Source organism: Capricornis sumatraensis, chromosome 3 (assembly GCF_032405125.1).
Source record: "Capricornis sumatraensis isolate serow.1 chromosome 3, serow.2, whole genome shotgun sequence".
Taxonomy (NCBI): Eukaryota; Metazoa; Chordata; class Mammalia; order Artiodactyla; family Bovidae; genus Capricornis; species Capricornis sumatraensis.
In genome coordinates this window covers 81,697,618-81,717,604 of record NC_091071.1, presented here as the reverse complement: position 1 = coordinate 81,717,604, position 19,987 = coordinate 81,697,618, and the positions used below count along the sequence as shown (strand labels likewise).

General features: G+C 42.4%; 1 protein-coding gene across 1 annotated transcript in view; it reads left to right on the top strand.

Annotated features, from left to right (window-relative positions):
- The window catches only part of TANC1 (tetratricopeptide repeat, ankyrin repeat and coiled-coil containing 1), a 160,728-nt gene that overhangs the window by 68,480 nt on the left and 72,261 nt on the right, over positions 1-19,987 (top strand). Inside the window, exons 3-5 of the mRNA XM_068969153.1 lie at positions 873-977; positions 17,055-17,185; positions 18,210-18,396. Coding sequence (XP_068825254.1) covers positions 873-977; positions 17,055-17,185; positions 18,210-18,396 — 423 coding nt within the window. The remainder of the gene's footprint in view (positions 1-872; positions 978-17,054; positions 17,186-18,209; positions 18,397-19,987) is intronic.

Sequence of the window (19,987 nt, the reverse complement as noted above, 5' to 3'; positions counted from 1 at the left end):
ATTTTGTTGTCATCAGTTGATGGACATTTGGCTGTTAAAGAGTAATGTTACTAAGAGCATCCATGTACAGATTTTTGTCTGAATGTATATTTACACAGAAGTGGATTTATTGGACCATATGTGTAACCTTCTTGGGAACTGCCAAGCTGTTTTGCAAAGTGACCGTGCGTGTACATTACCACCAGCAATGTGTGATGGTTTCATGTAGCCTAATTCAGAATTTTAGATTATCTGAGGATAAGTTGGGGTTGAAGAGGTGGTGAGAGAGATGATTAACAGGCTCTCTGTGTCCCCAAATTGCATGCTGGGCTGACTGCTCTGCCTTCCCTCTTCTATGTCAGCTGCCAAGAAAGCAGCCGTCTTTTCTGCCCGGCACAATTGCCATGTGTCACCAGGCTGATCAAACGCCTGCGTTCCATGGTTGCGCAGAGCATGTTAGTTACAGCCTGGCGGTTTGTGATCCTTGCCTCCTGACTTTGGGGAGATACCAGGCAACCTGATCGTCTTAGTCCCAGTTAGAGACAAATTCCAAGTTAAAAAATTCCTTCACCACGAGCCGCCCAGGTCCGAACATGTCAAAATCACTTCCGTGACATATACCAAAGACAGCTGTAGAGGCTGCATAGCAGAAGAGCTGCTTTTGTTTTTGTCAGAGTTTACATTCTGCGAGCTGAGCTTCCACCCATCTCTTTGGCAGCCCGGTCTGGACGTTGCCGCGTCTGTACTGAAATGACCGTGTGTGTGTTCACGGGAGGGGAAGGGGCTGGCTCTTTAGGCATCTCTGGGTTCTGGTAAGGACACACATTGTACATTCTGAAGCTTTGTTTGCAGCTGGAAAAAATTAGACACACTCAGATCTTTCCCTGCTACAGGTCCTGTCAGGAAGCCCAAGTATGTGGAAAGCCCCAGAGTGCCTGGAGATGCAGTCATAATCCCGTTCCGAGACGTGCCCAAGCCAGCAGAGCCCAGTGAGAATGGTAAGGATATGTTTGCAATGATTTCCACCCTAAAGATTTTACACTGTGACACTCCACTTTTGAGGGAAACTTGAGTGCCTCTTGTAGGAATCCTTCGCTAAACTGAATATATCTGGGAAGTGGTTTTCCTTGGGCAGTTAGAAAGATCTGTTAAGCTAATGTGAATTCTTTAGATTGTATACAGTGTAGGAATAGTGGTGCATAGGCATTGTTTAAGGATTGAGACATTTCCCGTCAATTTTGACCTCCCCAGTATGGGGGGATATAAAAAGCCAGCCAGAAGAATGCTTCCAAGATTTTTTTTTTTTAAGTTCTCCATCGTTTTAGAATATTTTAACGACAGGCTTTGGCTGAAAAGCTGAACCTGTAGCTGGACAAAGCTTATAATACCTAGCTTTTGTAAAAGCACTTGGTAGCTTTTGAAAGCTGCTTATTTTTTTTAACATCAAAAGTTTTTCTTTAGAGAATGTTGAAGTAGAGACCAAAAAACCTTCCAAATTGATTGATACCTTTTCATGAAGGCACTTTATATTTTGCTTTTTTCCTTCTATCTGAAAATACATGTAACAGACAAAAGCTCTAGCATTTCATAGATATATTAATAGCACTTTATTTTTTTCATTGATTCAAGAATGGACCTGTTCGTTCCTGTCAGTGGGGGTGTTTCCCCAACTCACAACTCTAAAGTCTTTGTGTGTTTTGAATTTATATCCTATTTTGCTGCAGAAACACATGGTTAAGAATTCTGAGGAAAATATGGAGAAGCCTATTGTACCTCCAATATGGACACAAGTTTATGTAGTAATGATGAAAGAGAAAAGTCCCCCGTATTTCCTCCTTAGGAGAAATGGCATCCTTGTCTCTCTAATTGTGGGTGGGAAAGAGTACGGCTGTCCTTTGGTTTTCTGCCGCTGTGTGTGCATATCAGGTGCTGGCCAAGGCGTAGTGAGGAGTGGGTGGGAAGTGTAAACTGTGATAGGAACGTGGAGTGGGGTGGTGGGGGTGGCAGTAAGGTTAAAAATCAGCTGAGTGAGGGGTTGGCAGAAAGTGAAAACCAGAAAGAGGTGTTCGGGGCGGGTGGGGGCCGAGGTGGGACCAGCAGCCCCACCGTTTTTCCTTCTGTCCAGGCACGCAGTCATTTGGCGTCTGTGAGAGATTCACACTAGGATCTGTGCTGGGGAGGGGCAGGGCGCCAGGTGTGTGGTCTTGCAGAGGGGAGGATCCGCGGTGCTGTCTGGTTAGAACAGCCAGAGAACCTGCAGACACGAGGACCCTCCTGGTTGTGAGTTTTCGTGTGCCGGGTGTCTGTGGGCTCATCTGTTCTCTCGTTTCTATTCTGGGTATCAAAAAGAAAATGGAAACCTGTTCCTCTGAAGTGAGTATCAATCATCGGAGTTTACTGAGCTGTCTGCCCATTTCAGACTAAGCCTGCCAACCCTTGCCCCTGTCCCCATTTGCCTGTGGAGTCCTAGTTGGTTACGCCCGTGGCATTTGACTGGTGTAGACTCCATGATATGACCCCTTGTTCCATGGGCGGGAGTCCTGCTGAGGTCCTGTATAGTGTTTAGGACTCCCTCTGGGGTAAGAATGAGGACAAATTTAGGGTTTTTGTTGGGCAAAGAAATGAGGTTATAAATAGTTCCCACTGTCAACTCTTCTCCCCTTGTTCAAGGCAGAATTGACTTTCTTAGGGGAGAAGGTGTTCTTGTGCTTGGCTGCCAGCTGAGCTAAATTTAAGCACAGTGATTGATGTTGCTGGTGTAGCCAGCAGTCTTCAGACACGCTTACTCCTGAGACCCTTGCTCTTGGATTTAGGCTCATCCTTCTCAGTGGGGACTGACATTGTGACATACCTGGGCTGCGAATACATGTCAGGGATTTCCAGAAGTTTGCCTAGAATTAAGAGGCAGGGTACATTTCCTCTTTTTTAGGTGTCTGGGAAAGGGGTATAGTTCATGCTTGCCGGCATGTAGTTTTTCAAGGGTTGCCATGATGCTGGTGGGATCCCCATCAGACTTATCTGCTGGTTGATGAAGAGGTGGTTGCCTAACAAAATTTAGCTTGATAATTGCCAAAGGTTGGCATGTTTTGTAATTCCCTATAGAATCCTTTACATTTCTGTGGGGTTAATGAAGTTTGCCATATTCAAGTATAAATTTTATGTCCAGGTCATTGAATCTAAAGGCAAAGCTGGAGCAAACGGAAACTAATTGAGTCTGAGTATTCATCCAAACATGTACAGCTGCATGATGAGCTAAATTCTAATTTCTAGGCTTTCATAGCAGTAGTATCACTTAAGTTTTAATTTAAACCTTGGGCTTATACTTTACATACTTCCTTTGGGCATTTTTTAAAAAAAGTCTCTAAGACACTCTTCTGGATGCTGTCAATAATAGCATTTTGGTATTCACCAGACGCACGAACTATTGAAAACAGCCCCTTGTGAAATGCTTTTGAAATTTTTCATGGATTTGTGAAATATCAGGTTATTCCTAGATGTTTGAAATTCCCTTCCCAGACTAAACTGCCTTGCTTTATGGTTGTGTGGCTCCATAAATCCTTGACTCTTAGCTTTCTGAAATTTAAAGTAAAACAAAATGAGTGAGCATTGGAATTTATGCATTAATTTATAAACAGTTGTATTTGTAATCTGCATATTTTAGCCATCTGGGAAGTGGGATATATGATATGGCAGGTGAACATTTTTGTTACAAGCAAAGAACCTGTTTATTAAAGTTTACACTAACCTGTAAACCTTTTCATGGAAAGATTCTACTTTATTCAGTATTTTTAAATGTGTTGGAAAAACAGCATTTTTTTCTTAGTCCTCAAACAAAATATAGTCCCCCTTTTCCTGTCAAATGATCCTAAGAAGCTTATATGTAGAGTAAGTTCTTCACAAATAAGCTTCCTGTTACTAGGCCAACATATTGTTAATGGGGAAAATGCTACCCACAGAACAATACCTCTGCCTTAAGGGAAAATTAAAAAAACAAACAAACAGATAAATTAGGGAGGATTATTTAACTGTAATAGTATTCACAGCTATGCTTTTCTTGAATTCGGGGCAGCCATAATCTGTTTAGGTTTGCTTTGATCTATCCTTGCTACTTGAGCAAGCTTTGATGGGAAAGGGTGAGAAAGTTTTAGTCTTATGAGTCATTGTTTGATGAAGATCAATCCAAAATATGATGAAACTTTTTTTCTAGCCATCTGGTTAACAAGTAGAGCTAACATATGAAACAGAAGAATAATCAAATGCAGAACTATCTTACTGGGAGGAGTGAATCCTTTTTTAGATATGTTTCAGTAAATATTGGTACCTTATGTTTTTGATGACTATATTAGACATTCAAAAAGATGTAAAGAATGAAAAAGGTATAAAGAATATGATACCTGTCTACCCACTACACAGTTTAAGAAGGAAAACATGACCTTTTTTCCTCCTGATTACATTCCTCTTGCTTTCCCAAGAGGTAACTTGGCTCCTGCTAATTTAAATTCCAGCTTCTTAGAATGGTGTTGCACCACTTGACCAATGGTTGAATAAGGTTTTAGCTCGATAGAAGTATAGAAAGGGAAACATCCCGGGTATGTGTGCAGTGGAACAGAGACTAGAGTAGAATAGCCATTCGTTCTGCATTTCCTTGAATAAAAAATTCTTGTGCTGTGAAAAGAATTGTGTTGGATGCTATTTGAGATAGCCTTTCAAGCATAGATCCTTTTCTCTTGGAGCCTCAGAGTCTGGGCAGGGATTAAAGACTTATATATACAGAGTAACTATAGTGTGGGGGCGGGGGAGTAGTGTTGACTAATCTAAGCTGTGTGACAAATCCTGTGCAGATGGAGGTGCTGTGCCAGGAAAAACTTGCTTGGAGTCCTGTGCATTAAGATTCACCTGTCAGCAGAGTTTAGGATGGAGTGGGGGCAGGAAGGGGACTGCAGTCATGGAGAATGGTTAGAAAATGATTTCAGTAGTTACATGAGAGACTAAGATCTCAAATTATCCATAGAACACAATCAGGAAAGAAGCGAGGGGTGGGAAGATTCCCAAGAGATCACAAGGATGTGGAAGCTGTGAGAGACGAAGATGATGACTTCAGAGTTTTGGGACTGCATTAAATGGACACTCAGTTTCAGGAGTGTTGAGTTTGAGGTTTGGAAACATCCAGGCAAAGATGTCCTCTGAATAGCTGGAAAAATCAAACTGGGGCTTCAGAGTTCAGGAGGAAACCTAGGTAGCCTTTTGCCTAGAGTGGATGTGATGAGACAGGGTGTACTACACTAGGGGAGTCAGTCCTGAGTGATCACTGGAAGGACTGAGGCTGAAGCTGAAACTCCAGTCCTTTGGCCACCTAATGCGAAGAGCTGACTCATTAGAAAAGACCCTGATGCTGGGGAAGATTGAAGGTGGGAGGAGACAGGGATGACGACAGAGGATGAGATGGTTGGATGGCATCACTGACTCGATGGATATGAGTTTCAGTAAGCTCTGGGAGTTAGTGATGGACAGGGAAACCTGGAATGCTACAATCCATGGAGTCGCAAAGAGTCGGACACACAGCTGAGCAACTGAACTGAACACTAGGAAAAAGGTCATTGAAAGAAGAGACCTAAAAACCTTTGATATTTTATTCTTGAGCTGTGAATAACATGAAAGAAGCACAGCTAAAGGGTAGGAAAACCAACAAGACCACTCAGTATCCATGAGTTTCCCTTCTATCTGATGTGAAAGTTGTTACTTCCTTCCTTGGAGGACAGAATATGTGCCAAGGTCAAACATATACAAGAGGCTTCCAGTTCAAGATGGTGGAGCAGAAGGACAGGCATTCATATCCTCCTGCTAGAGCACCAAAGTCGCAACTAGTTGTCGAACAGCCATTGACGGGAGGACACTGGAACCCACCAAAAAAAGATACCCTACGTCCAAAGACAAAGAAGCTGCAGCAAGATGGTAGGAAGGGCGTAATCGTGATAAAATCAAATCCTATATCCGCCGGGTGGGTGACACACAGACTGGAGAACAATAATACCAAAGAAGTTCTCACACTATTGTGAAGGTTCTGAACCCAACATCAGGCTTCCCAGCCTGGGGATCCTAAAAAGGGACTGTCAATCCCCAGGAAATATGACCTTAAGGACCAGCAGGATCTGGTAGTAAGCCTTCCAGAGGACTGAGGGAAACAGAGATGCCAGTCTTGGAGAGCACAAACAAAATTTTCCATGCACTAAGACCCAGAGGAGGGAAGCAGTGACCCCGCCAGGAGACTGAACCAACCCTGCTCATGTTGGAGGGCCTCCTGTGGAGGTGTGGGTCGGCAGGGGCACTGGAAGGTCCCCCTTGGTGTATACCCAGCTGGAGTTAGCCATTAACCCTACCATAAAGCCTGTAGAGCCCAGGGCTGGGATCAAACTCAGTCCAAACAACTACCAGGGAGGGAGCCCAACCCCACCCATTAGCAGATAATTGGATTAAAGCTTTACTGAGCAAGGCCCTGCCCACCAGAGCAAGACCATCTTCAGTGCCTCCCATCTCCAATGCCTCCCATCTCCAGTGCCTCCCATCAAGAAGCTTACACAAGCCTCTTAGTCCCCTTCATCAGAGGGCAGACAGAAGCAGCAAGAAGCACAGTGTCACAGCAGCTAAAACAAAAACCATATTACAGAAAGTTAGTCATGATGAAAAAGAAGAAAGTTATGTCCCAGATGGAGAGACAAGATAAAATCCCAGAGAAGCAACTAAATGAAGTAAAGATAGGCAACTCTCTAGAAAAAGAATTCAGAATAATGATAGTGAAGATGATCCAGGATCTTGGGAAAAGAATGCAGGCAAAGATTGAGAAGATGCAAGAAATGTTTACCAAAGGCCTAGAGGAACTAAGGAACAAACAAGCAGAGATGGATAATAAACTAGAAGGCATCAACAGAAGAATAACTGAGGCAGAAGAACAGATAAATGACCTGGAGAATAGAATGGTGGAAATCACTGCCAAAGAGCAGAATATAGAAAAAAGAATGAGAAGAAATGAAGACAGCTTAAGAGACCTCTGGGACAGCATTAAATGCACCAACATTCACATTATAGGAGTCCTAGAAGGAGAATAGAGAGAGAAAGGACCTGAGGAATATTTGAAAATAGCTGAAAAAATTTTGAACATGGGAAAGGAAATATTCAACCAAGTTCAGGAAGCACAGAGAGTCCCAGGAAGGATAAACCCAAGGGGGAACACACAGAGACACATAGTAATCAAACTGACAAAAATTAAAGACAGATAGAATCTTAAAACAATAAGGGAAAACGACAAATAACATACAAGAGAACTCCCTTAAGGCTATCAGCTGACTTCTCAACAGAAACTCTGTGAGCCAGAGGAAGTGGCATGATATATGTAAGGTAATGAAAGGAAAGAACCTACAACCAAGAATACTCTACCCAGCAAAACTCTCCTTCAGATTTGATGGAGAAATCAAAAGCTTTCCAGACAAGCATAAGTTAAGAGAATTCAGCACCACCAAATCAGCTTTAGAACAAATGCTAAAGGACCTTCTCTAGGCAGAAAGCACAAGGAAAAGACCTACAGAAAGTAAGCCCAAAATAATTAAGAAAACGGTAATAGGATCATACATATTGATAATTACCTTAAATGTAAATGGATTAAATGCACCAACCAAAAGACATAGACTGAGTGGGTGGATGAAAACTTGTGCATATATGCACTTCCACTTACATCACTCTGCTCGACACCCCCCAAGTTGTATGTAATTATTTTATATTGTTAAGTTAGTCCTATTCCCATTATGGCTTACAGTTGTAATTATCTTTTATTTTTTGTCTGGCTATTGATTGTGAAAGCTGATAAACATTTTTTTACTTTTGTGATGATGTAACTATTACTCACTTAATACCATTGTATCGTGATTGGTCAACAGGAAAATAATAGACCTCTATCTCACCAAAGCTAGGATCTAATAGAAAAACCCATAATCACTTTTAAAAATCCAGATGTGTATCACAATTATCTTGAAACTTTTTGAAAAATACAAATGCTCAGGTATTGCTTTTTTCTCCAGAGCTCCAGATATGTTTCTAGTGAGCAGTCATGTTTAAAAACATCTGGGCTATGTGATTATCTTTTACTTTTATCTAGTTTGTTCCACTTTTCTATTTCATATTCAGTGCTACCATTTCATTAGTTTATGTTCTCAATTTCTCCATCTCTTTTTTTTAAATGTTCTTTCTCAAGCCTTTATCAAGTGTAGTAGAAAAACTTTTGTATATGTATATTTATAAATATGTATAATATATATATCTTAGAAAACTTATGAATTTTTGCCTAAACTAAAAAATTATGACATTTTGATTCTACTTGTTTGACTTAGTATGAGTAGAATGCTAGATTTCTAGTTAAAAAATAGATATGCAACAAAGGTTTACTGTATAGCAGCATAGGGAACTATAGTCAATATCTTGTAATAAGCTATAATGGAAAATAATTTCAAAAATAATATATATGTATATGTATAACTGAATCACCTTGTTGCACACCTGAAACATTGTAAATAACCTATACTTCAATTAAAAATACATACACACACACACACACACACACACAGGGAAGTCAAAAAAGGAGACAGACCATTAAAAAAAGTTACTGTGCCTAATATGGCTGTCTCAGGAGCCTTGGGCAAGTGAATGAGTTTAAGTTGTGGGTATGTGATAAAGAAATAGAATTGATGAGGGTAAACTACATCTCTTTTACCCCCAAAGAGTTGAGAAAGTAATGGAAAATGAGAGATCAGTTAGTAGGATGAAAGTGAAAGTGAAAGTGAAGTTGCTCAGTCATGTCTGACTCTTTGCGACCCCATGGATGGTAGCCTACCAGGCTCTGCCATCCATGGGATTTTCCAGGCAAGAATACTGGAGTGGCTGCCATTTCTTTCTCCAGGGATCCTACCCTCTAGTAGGATGAGGGTATGTGCAATTATGATTTTATTTGTTATTTTAAAGAAGGAGAATTTAGTACAGTTCAACATTTAAAGACTCTGCAAGTGTGGTACATGGACTTCTAGGCATCTGCAAGACCCTTGCAGGGGTCTGTGAAGTCACCACTCTTTTCATAATAACACTTGATATTTCCATTTCTTTTACATTGAGATTTGTGATGGTGCAAGAGCAATTGTTGGTAAAACTTCCAGTGCCTTAGCATATGTCAGGGTAGGGGCACCTGCTATTATTCTAGGGCTGCATGTGGGTTTTTTTTTTTTAAAAAAACACCACCCACTTGCATCAGAAATAATAGTTCACTGAAAAATGTCCTTGATGAAGCCCCCAAAACAATGAATTTTAAGCCCTGACCCTTGAATACCCACCTTTTAAATATCTGGTGAGATGAAATTGGAAGTCTGCAGAAAGTGTGTCTGCTGTGTGCTGAAGTATGATGGCTGTCTGAAGGGAAAGCACATGTGTGACTGAATTGCAAGCTGAACTAGCCATTCAAAAAAAAAGGGGGAAACATCATTTTTACTTGAAAGTACTCCTGACAAATCTTAGTTATTCCAAATTGGGTAGTTTGTATATATTTTCTCAAAAAAGAACAAAATGAGCATGTCGCTTCTATGAAAAAACAAAAACACACCTGGCAGGGTTTAGTTGCCAGTGATAAAAATTGACCTTTTGAGTGAAAATTAGGTTTGGGGGAATTTGCACCTGTCACAGTGAGTGTGATGGTTTCTCAGGATTTTTCTATTGAGATCTGTGGTGATGTTAATGAATGTGATATTTTGGTGTTGTATAATAAAATGTGTCAACACTTGCAAGAGCTGCAAAACCAGTATATTCCAAATGACCCAATACATGGTGTTACAAAATCTTGCATGGGTAAAATCCATTTGAAGCATAAAACACACCATTGGATTTTCTTTTAACAGAGTACAGAAAGTTCATTGATTCAGATTCAGAGTCAACACTGGAACTGACCTTTAAGAAATTGCTACTTGTCAAGTTTTGGGGTGGTATCAAAGAAGAATATCTGTAATTAACTGGAGAGGTTCCTCCCTTTCCCAAAGACAAAGCCCTCTGAAGCCACAGTTCTTCACATGCTTCAACCCAAAGAATCTATCGCAACAGAGTGAATGCAGAAGTAGACATTAGAATCCAACTGTCTTCTACTAAATCAGATGTTAAAAAGAATTTGCAAAAATTTAAACTATGCCATTCTTAAGTAACTTTTTAAATTGAAAATATGGTTGTTATTCTAAAAGTGTTATTTGTTAAAATGTAATTTTTAACTTAAAATGGATTAACATAGATTTTTAAATTCCTAATTTTAATTTCTAACATGATGAATATCATGGACATAATCCACATATGCCTAAACTCTTTGGAGTCCTTAATTTTTAAAGGTGAGCTCTGACACCAGAAATTTGAGAACCACCAGCTTGGAGAAGGAGAAAATAAAAATAGATGAGAAAATTGATTCAGAGTCTAATTGTTATCTAGACTGAAGAGGATGAGGACGAGAGAGAGAAAGGCTAATTCAGGAAACACTTTGAAAGAGGAAATGGTAAGATTTGGTGGCAGTTTCAGTGTGGGATGCATGAGATGAAAAACTTAAAGATAACTTATATGATAATGTCTCTTCAGGAAAATTAGAGATACCAAGGGAACATTTCATGCAAAAGATGGACACAATAAAAGACAGAAATGGTATGGATCTAGAAGCAGAAGATACTAAGAAGAGGTGGCAAAAATATACAGAAAAACTGTACAAAAAAGATCTTAATGATCTTAATGATCTGAATATTAACAGAAGCAGAAGTTATTAAGAAAAGGTGGCAAAAAAAAAAAAAAAACAGAAGAACTGTACAAAAAAAGATCTTAATGATCTGGATAACCACAATGGCATGATCACTCACCGAGAGCCAGACATCCTGGAGTGCAAAGTCAAGTGGGCCTTAGGATGCATCACTACAAACAAAGCTAGTGGAAGTGATAGAATTCTCACTGATCTATTTCAAGTCCTAAAAGATGATTCTGTTCAAGTGCTCTACTCAATATGCCAGCAGATTTGGAAAACTCAGCAGTGGCCACAGGACTGGAAAAAGTCAGCTTTCATTCCAATCCCAAAGAAGGGCAATGCCAAAGAATGGTTAAACTATCACACAGTTGCACTCATTTCACATGCTAACAAGGTCATGCTCAAAAAAAAGCTAGGGTTCAACAGTTCATGAGCTGAGAACTTCCAGATGTTCAAGCTGGATTTAGAAAAGGCAAAGGAACCAGAGATCAAATCACCAGCATTCGTTGGATCATAGAAAAAGCAAGGGAATTCCAGAAAAACATCTGCTTCTGCTTCATTGACTACGCTAAAGCCTTTGACTGTGTGGATCACAACAAACTGTGGAAAACTCTTAAAGAGATGGGAATACCAGACCACCATACCTGCCTCCTGAGAAATCTATATGCAGGTCAAGAAGCAACAGTTAGGACTGGACCTGGAATAACAGACTGGTTCCAAATAGGAAAAGGAGTACGTCAAGGCTGTATATTGTCACCCTGCTTATTCAACTTATATGCAGAGTATATCATGTGAAATGCTGGGCTGGATGAAGCACAAGCTGGAATCAAGATTGCCGGGAGAAATATCAATAACCTCAGATATGCAAATGATACCACTCTTATGGCAGAAAGTGAAGAGGAAGTAAAGGGACTCTTGATGAAGGCAAAAGAGGAGAGTGAAAGAATGAGCACTGATTCAAAACTCAGCATTCAGAAGACTAAGATCATGGCATCCAGTTCCATCACTTCATGGCAAATAGATGGGGAAACAGTGGAAACAGTGACCAACTTTATTTTCTTGGGCTCCAAAATCACTGTGGATGGTGACTGCAGCCATAAAATTAAAAGATACTTGTTCCTTTGAAGAAAATCTATGACAAATCTAGACAGTGTATTAAAAAGCAGAGATATTACTTTGCCAGCAAAGGTCTGTCTAGTCAAAGCTATGGTTTTTCCAGTAGTCGTGTATGGGTGTGAGAGTTGAATCATGAAGGCTGAGTGCTGAAGAACTGATGCTTTTGAACAGTGGTGCTTGAGAAGACTCTTAAGAGCCCCTTGGACTGCAAGGAGATCAAACCAGTCCATCCTAAAGGAAATCAGTCCTGAATATTCATTGAAAGGCCTGATGCTGAAGCTGAAACTCCAGTACTGTGGCCACCTAATGTGAAGAACCGACTCGTTAGAAAAGATCTTGATGCTGGGAAAGATTGAGGGCAGGAGGAGAAGGGGATGACAGAGAGTGAAATGGTTGAATGGCATCACTAACTCAATGGACATGAGTTTGAGCAAGTACCAGGAGCTGGTGAAGGACAGGGAAGCCTGGTGTGCTGCAGTCCATGAGGTCGAAAAGAGTCGGACACAACTGAGCAACTGAACAACAATATGATAGCTGTGTTTTCGTATTGCAGACTAGAAACCCATTATTAACAGAACTAGATCAGGTGCCTAGATAGATGCTCCTCTATAAATAATATTTTTGGAAATTCAGGGAGGAGGGAATGGTGATGGCTTAGGAGAGGGAGCAACCAGAAAGAAACTGGAAAAGGTTTGTGGAGAAGGCAAGGACAGCAACAGGTTTAGCACAAAGCAAGTCCTGGACAGGTAGAGGCAGAGAGGGAGGGATTTAACATCAGTCAAGGCTGTGTGGCACTTAACAGACTTGATCAGAAGTACTGTCTTGGAAGCTTGATGTTAAGTCAGTGGTTCAAGGCTACGTGCTTGTGAATGGCCAGACATCATCAACAACACTCAGTGCTCTGTTGAGTTTGAGGAGGAGGAGAGGGGAGAAATGGTGGCATGAGAAGACTCTCAAGAGTCCCTTGGACTGCAAGGAGATCCAACCAGTCCATGCTAAAGGAGATCAGTCCTGAATAGTCACTGGGGGGCCTGATGCTGAAGCTGAGGCTTCTCTTGGCGGCGTGATCACTGGTAATCCTGAAGGACCTCTGCAGGCCTAGTAGAGTCTGGCTTTAAGAAGAGGGAACTACTAGATGGGAAGTGAGCAGTAGATGTGGGCCAAGTTGGAACAGTTTGATACTCAGCCGAAGGAGAGAATTTGTTGTTTTGAAGGGATAGTGTGTTCAGAAGCAGTTAAGTTAAGGCAGGAAAATTGTAGATAGAAACGCATTTTTACGTAAGAGAAACATGTGCACGTTAAATATGAATAGGGAGGCACGGGCTTCCCTGGAGGCTCCTCCGGTAAAGTCCTCACCAGCAATGCAGGAGACCTGGGTTCAGTCCCTGGGTAGGGAGATCCCCTGTAGGAGGGCATGGCAACCCACTCCAGTATTCTTGCCTGGAGAATCCCTTAGACAGAGGAGCCTGAAAGGCTGCAGTCCACGGGGTTGCAAAGAGTCGGACACGAGTGAGCAGTCGACTAAGCACAGCACGTGAAAACAGAAAGTGAAGTAACAATAGTGAGAAAGTGGGCTCCTAGTGTTAAATTTGGTAGGAATAATGATCACCTTTGATACAGTGTCTTATTTCAAAGATAATTGGTTTATTAGGTGTTTCTCGTATTTGTTTTGAACTTCATAATCAAAAAGAAATGGATGATGGCTGCTTCCAAGATGTGGAAATTGAGGTTTGGAGAGGCTCACCCAGAAAGGAGTCCAGAATAGCTTTAGTGTGGAGTCCTTTCCTCTGAGCCTGTGGGGGGAACGTAGAGGGGATGGTTATAAGGGGCACACACAGGTTTGAAGTTAGGATGGCAGTAACTGGGGAGACAGTCACTTTGTGGACCGTACCTGGATGTTGGTACCCTAAATGTGATCCAATAAGTGTGAATAGTTAGAAGGAGCCAGGCAGGGAGTGATTGAAGAAATCCCCTTTGCTTTTTTCCACATGATTATTCCACAATGGTTTGAAAGCAAGGATTGCCTGAGAACATTATTGGGAGAACAATCACTGTCAGCTTACCTATGGGATCCTAGGGAGTATGAGGCTGATTACTCGCTCAGCTTCAGATACAGCCATCATAAATGTGTTGGATATTTATTGGGTCGACCAAAAAGTTTGTTTGGATTTTCCATAAGATGTTACAGAAAATCCTGAACAAACTTTTTGGCCGACCCAATAAATGTATGAGATAGCAGAGCATTGCTAAGAGATGAGGTCTTTCTCTCCAATCCTCAGCCCATTTGTATTGGGTAAGATAACCCATAATTGATGAGTAATTTCGTATTAACCACATGAATGGAAATAGACCCTCTAGAATATCCCATTTGGATTTTGGTGTGGAAGTCATTTTGGAATCGTTAGCTCAAAGAAAATTCTTTCTGACTGTTCAGATCTCAGTATTTGGTGACTGACTATGAAAGGAGAAATGCATTTCCATTTCATAGTCACGGGTATCAGTGTGTGCTCCCAGGCAGCTCGTCTTCCCCAAAATGGCACTGTCATACTTCACCCAGAAGTCCTTCTGCCAGAATGAAAAGTTCAGCAAGAGAGGGCCCGGTGCATTAGGGAAGGAAAGATGAAGACAGCTTGATGTGGATTAAGAAACTCAGACTGAAGGGGACTTCTGAGGAGAAGGTCGCTAGGATGACATTTTAGTAGAAAGAGTAAGATGAAAGGACAGTTGGAAAGCTTTTGGAATTGCATGGCTTAATGGACGCCGAAACTTCTGTACAGAACGTCTGTTCATTCATCCCAAACCCGGGTAGAGTTTTGGAGCTTTGGTAACAGCAAAGTTCAGGTTGAACAGTTAAGAGAACAAGCTGATGATGAGTTTGGATGTCCTTTGTGTATCTGGGCAACTGCGATGTCTATTGCTCCCCAGCTTGCCTGAAGGGGGATAGTTTGGATGACTAGTTGTCTTTGAATTTGTGTGTACACACGCACACACACAGACACACACACTTAAACTGAAAACCTTGACAGCCTGGTGTGAATCTGCTATCCTAACCCACCCCGCTGCAGGCCCTACATGGGATGCTGGTCTCACAGTTGACAGTTGTGGTCCTCTTTTGTCAACAGAGTGGATTTTGTGGCAGCAGCTGCCAACTGGGAGTCATTTCTGGCTCTTTCCTCAGAGTGTTTCAAGTTAAACCAGAAGGTAGACATTCTGGGGCAAGTCACAATTGGGTCACAGTGCAGAGATTGTTTTGAACAGAAAGGGGGGTGTGGAGTAGGGAAATGGCTGAGTTCTGGCCTCTCCCCCACTTATTCCCCTTTCCAGCTGCATCCTGTTCTCCCTGCAGTCCAGCTGCCACCTAAGATAAAGTGGCTGCCCTGCTAGAGCCTAAGGGCAAGGAGGGCGGCACCGGTCCTGTTCTGAAGTGGTCCAGCCCTTGGGTGTGCCTGGACTATGCTGCTTTGGTTGGGTTCCTGCTTTCCTTTCACCAGTGCCCATGTATCTTAAGAGTCAAAATGTGGTTGGAGATCGGTGGTGGGAAGGAATCTTCTGTAGGGTGGCTTTCAGGGTGTGGCTGGGCCGCCCCCGGGTGGCTCCCTTACCCCTGTCATTGGCTTGGGGCCACTGCTCTTTCATGTTAAGAGTTTATCGCAAATGATCCAGAAACATCAGGGCTCTTTCAACCCACAACAATCAAGTCTTGGTTAATTTTACCCCTGCAGTATGCTACAGCAAATGAAAAACATCCAGGCTGGGAAACAGCTGTTCTCACCCTAAACATTTGGAGCTTTTGAGAGCAGGCAAGGGCGGGGGGTACTTTTCCTTCCTTGAGGATACAACTAATTTAACTTCCCTTGTAGCTACCATCCTGCAAGCATCACTTAGCAAAACTGATAATGTGGGTGAGAATAATAAAGTTGGTCTTTCTCAGCTCTGCTTATATTGTCTTTTGTATTTTCTTACAAAAGGCAAAGTTAGCATTGAACTTTGGTGATGATACTGTGTCATAGGTAATAGTTCAGATTTTATTTTTCCTCATTTTATGTTTCTGTAACCTATTACCCATTATCTGCAGATTTCCACATCCAGGGAATGTTGGTTCATGAATGTATGGATCTAGGTACCTAGACAATTAACAAAAAGCAGCAAAACATGAAGATGAATGACTGTTACAGGTTGCTTGTTGTTCTTACGTTCTAACTGTGTGAGCACAGTTGCTTTATACGTTATTTTGTTCCCTGGTGGAAGCTGGGCTGGCTTAAAACTGTAAGAGAGGTGTTGGAATGAAGTGAATATCATCTTGTCGACCATCATTAAGTCCCCTTAGAGTTTGGATACAAGATTAACCTACAGCTCAACACTTAAATCCAACAGTGAAATTCTCTTGAGTGCACAAAGCACGATGACCAACCTTAAGGAGACCAGAGGAAGGCATGGCTTCCACACATGCCCTGTGACTGTCAGGTGGAACATGCTTCCAGTGTGACTATGGAGTGCGCTGAAAGCACATCCAGGTTTTCTACGTCTCCTCATGGACAGCAGGGTGTACTCCTGGGTCCTGTCTCTTGGGACACAGTTTACTGGGACTTAAGATCTTTGTTTCAGCATGGATCCCTGATGACTGACCCTTGGGTTTAAATCCTGGTTTTGACTTGCACTCCTAAGAAGTGTGCACAGATTGACGTGGTTGTGCCCCTGCCTTGCTTAATGAGAGCTTGCATTTCAGTTTCCCCCCAGCGTCCAAGTGACTCTGCCAGCATGCCACTTGGGTTTTCCTTTATTTCAGCTTTCTGTGGGCATTGGACACACAGTGCCCTTCAAGAATAAGTTGAAGAGTAGGCCTTTTCTGCCTTTGGTGTCTCAGGTACCCATTTCTCATGACATGGAAATATGACTTGCTATCAGATAATGATACTGTACCTTTGGATTCGGGTCAACAGTTTCACCCTGTGCATTTGGTTTTTCCCTTTCACTATTTTCTTAACCTGTCACAGTCTCTTAATTAGAATGTATTGCTAGGGGACAGGCAGCCCACTGTCAAACTTTGTGCCTTTTATAAAAATACACAAAAGCACCAGACAAGCAGCTGTAATGCCAAGTCCTCCAGATGCGATACTGAAATTCCTGAGAGGGGTGTCTTCATTGTTTTCTTTCTTTGTTCCAGAAGCAAAGGCCGATAATGAACCGAGCTGTTCGCCGGCAGCTCAAGAACTGTTGACAAGGCTGGGATTTTTACTGGGAGAAGGGATCCCAAGTGCCACACATATAACCATTGAAGAAAAAAATGAAACCATGGTAATGCCCGAGGAAGATACTGCATGTCATATCTGCTTGGAGGATGAATGACGGCCTAATTGTCTTGCCTCCTCCCCGAGTGGGGAAGTTGTTGTTCAGACCAGATGAGTCTGGGCCACTGTGTATTGAAATTCATTTCAACAGTTTGTTTGTGAACCTTTGTAGTAGGGAATGGGGAGAAACGGAGGGTGCAGACCTTACAAAAATGTCCACATTAACCTTTTGGTCACCACCCAGAGAAGAGTAACTGAACTGAAGTGGCTGAGAGAATTCCTTAGGAATGATACTACTCTTATCTTTATAGCACCATTCTTTTCATCCAGCTGCTTTGCAATGCACTTTCCTGTGCTTTATTTTTTTTATTGGTTGAGACTTTGGAGGGTCAGTGGGGTGAGGAAAAGATTTATAGGAGATGAATGGAAACAGCATAAAATAAGATCAAAAGGTTCATCTTCGGAAGAGCACTCCCCTTGCTAGGGAATGGTAGCCTGCCACATCCGAGATGAGAAGTGTAGTTCTGAATAGCAACGAGGGGCCGGAGCCTCTGCCCCTTCGAGGGTCTCCGCGAGGGTGTCAGGCGTTGATTGAGATCACAGTGGCCACCAGTCTCCTTCCCTGGATCGCAGAGCCCATAAATCTTCCAAAAATTGAATCAGGTTGTGGTGCTCGTGATACATTACAAAACCAGAGTTCCCAGATTTTCCACACAGAGGTCAAAGAACCCATTTGTCTTCTGCAGAGTTTAAATGAAAGGAGGTCTGCCTGTTTGCTGTTTCTGCTTTACAAATGTTCGTTCCCACTAAATTATTTCCAAGACTGCCCTCTTAAGAAAAAAGATCACAGGGAGGCAAACAGAACTAGGGAGATTTCTCTTTTAAATTTTGGAAGACCGTATATACTAAGATCCCTGGATTGTAAAAAAGAAAACCTGTTTTCCATTTTCCTGTTTGTTTTCAATGCTAAAACCGTGAGGCTACAAAGGGGTGTGTGGACGCGCTAACCCCTGCTTCCGCTCATCTTGCAGTGCACAGCCCTGAGCCAAGGCATCAGCCCTTGCTCCACTCTTACAAGCAGCACCGCCTCTCCCAGCACCGACAGCCCCTGCTCAACCTTGAACAGCTGTGTCAGCAAGACGGCAGCCAACAAAAGTCCCTGTGAGACCGTTAGCAGCCCTAGTTCCACCCTGGAAAGCAAGGACAGTGGAATTATAGGTAAGACGCTCTCTGCTCGGTCATGTGACGGCTCCATGCATTTCAGCCAGAGCATTCACCAGGCTCTTCTTAAGAGGGTTTTAGCGTGTGCGGTCTGTGAAGGTCAGCCTGCCCGGACTACCCCTGTCCTTTGCAGATAGCACTTCCACGGCCAGCTGAGCAGTTGAAACATTGGCTTTTATGTTCCCTCGTGTTTATTTGATAACCCTGGACTCATGTGGTAAAAAATTTTCCACATCAGGTCTGGCCTATGACATTAAAAATATCTTCCCTTGTCACTAATCCACTTGATGGGTATTGGGTCTGTATAGGACACACCACAGGACAATGGAGTCCCTGCATATTGAGAAGTCTTCCCAGCCGGATCTCAGGGTCACTGATCTTCCCACTTATGCCCATGTATTTGTTCTTTCGTTTCTTCTAATGGCATCTGACCACTGTCTGGAGGCCTGGAGTTTCTAAGTACCCAGCCCCCCCAACACCCACATCCACACCCATGTCTGCGAAGTACATGTGGACGTGCTGAGCTGATTGTCTGGAGTTGCAGAGTACAGTCGTGACTCTTAGGCTGGTTGGCTAGGTGACGTGAATGTTTAATTGAGTTCTTTGCATACTTCTTTTAAGGAAATCGCAAGTAAGGCTTCTGATGAGTTCAGTCATTTCTTAGTCCCAGGTGCACAATAGAATCAACCGGGGAATTTAGGGCCCCTGTTTTTACCCCCCATCCCAGAAGGAATGCGTTTGCATTTCTGCAGGTGGGCTGGGGCGGCTGTGTGTCCTGGTCTACAGCCTGGTGCCTTGGGGGTGGGCTGTTCGGGCTTCCCCTGCTCTCAGGCCATGCTGCTGTCTGACACTGGTGCCCTCTGGCAGCTCAGCTCTTTCCCTGATGCTGAGTGATGCCCATGTTTTTGAGGGATATTTTCTGTTTTATTATTGGAAGGAACCCCACTTCCTTCCACGTTAATATGTAACCAAATGCAGTGACACTTGAGCTCTTTGTTTTCTTCAGTCACCTGCAATTTCTTTCATGTGTAATTTGAAAAACCAAACTGCAGGTCCATCCAGTTTGTATTTTGGAGATTGCCTCAGAAGATACGTGAGATACCTGGACTGGGTTATGAAGTTCTTGGTGTCGCCCCCTTAACAGCTCTTGTGAGGGATTCCGCAGCAAGAGGAAGGCAAGCCTGTTGCCTCAGTTTTCTCTTGGATCAGGATTTTCACTGGGTTTTTGTTTCATTTTTAATTGTGTCATTGAGATATAATTTCCATGCCACAGTATTCATCTGTTTAAACCTTTGAGTGGCTTGTGTTTATTCAGAATTGTGCAACCATCACCACAATCTGATTTTGGAATATTTTTACCACTTCAAAAAGGAACTCTGTACTCTTCGAAGTCACACCTCATTTCCCTGCATACACCAGACCTACTCACTGGGTCATCTACTTTCTGTCTCTGCAGACTAGCTTGTTCTGGAAGTTTCATGTGACTGGTTTTTGAAGCAGGTGTGAATTCTCTTCACTCTACTTCAAGCCCTTCCAGTGAGCTTATTCTTCCAATTTCCTTTTCTCTTTAGCTCTGCTTCCCCACCTG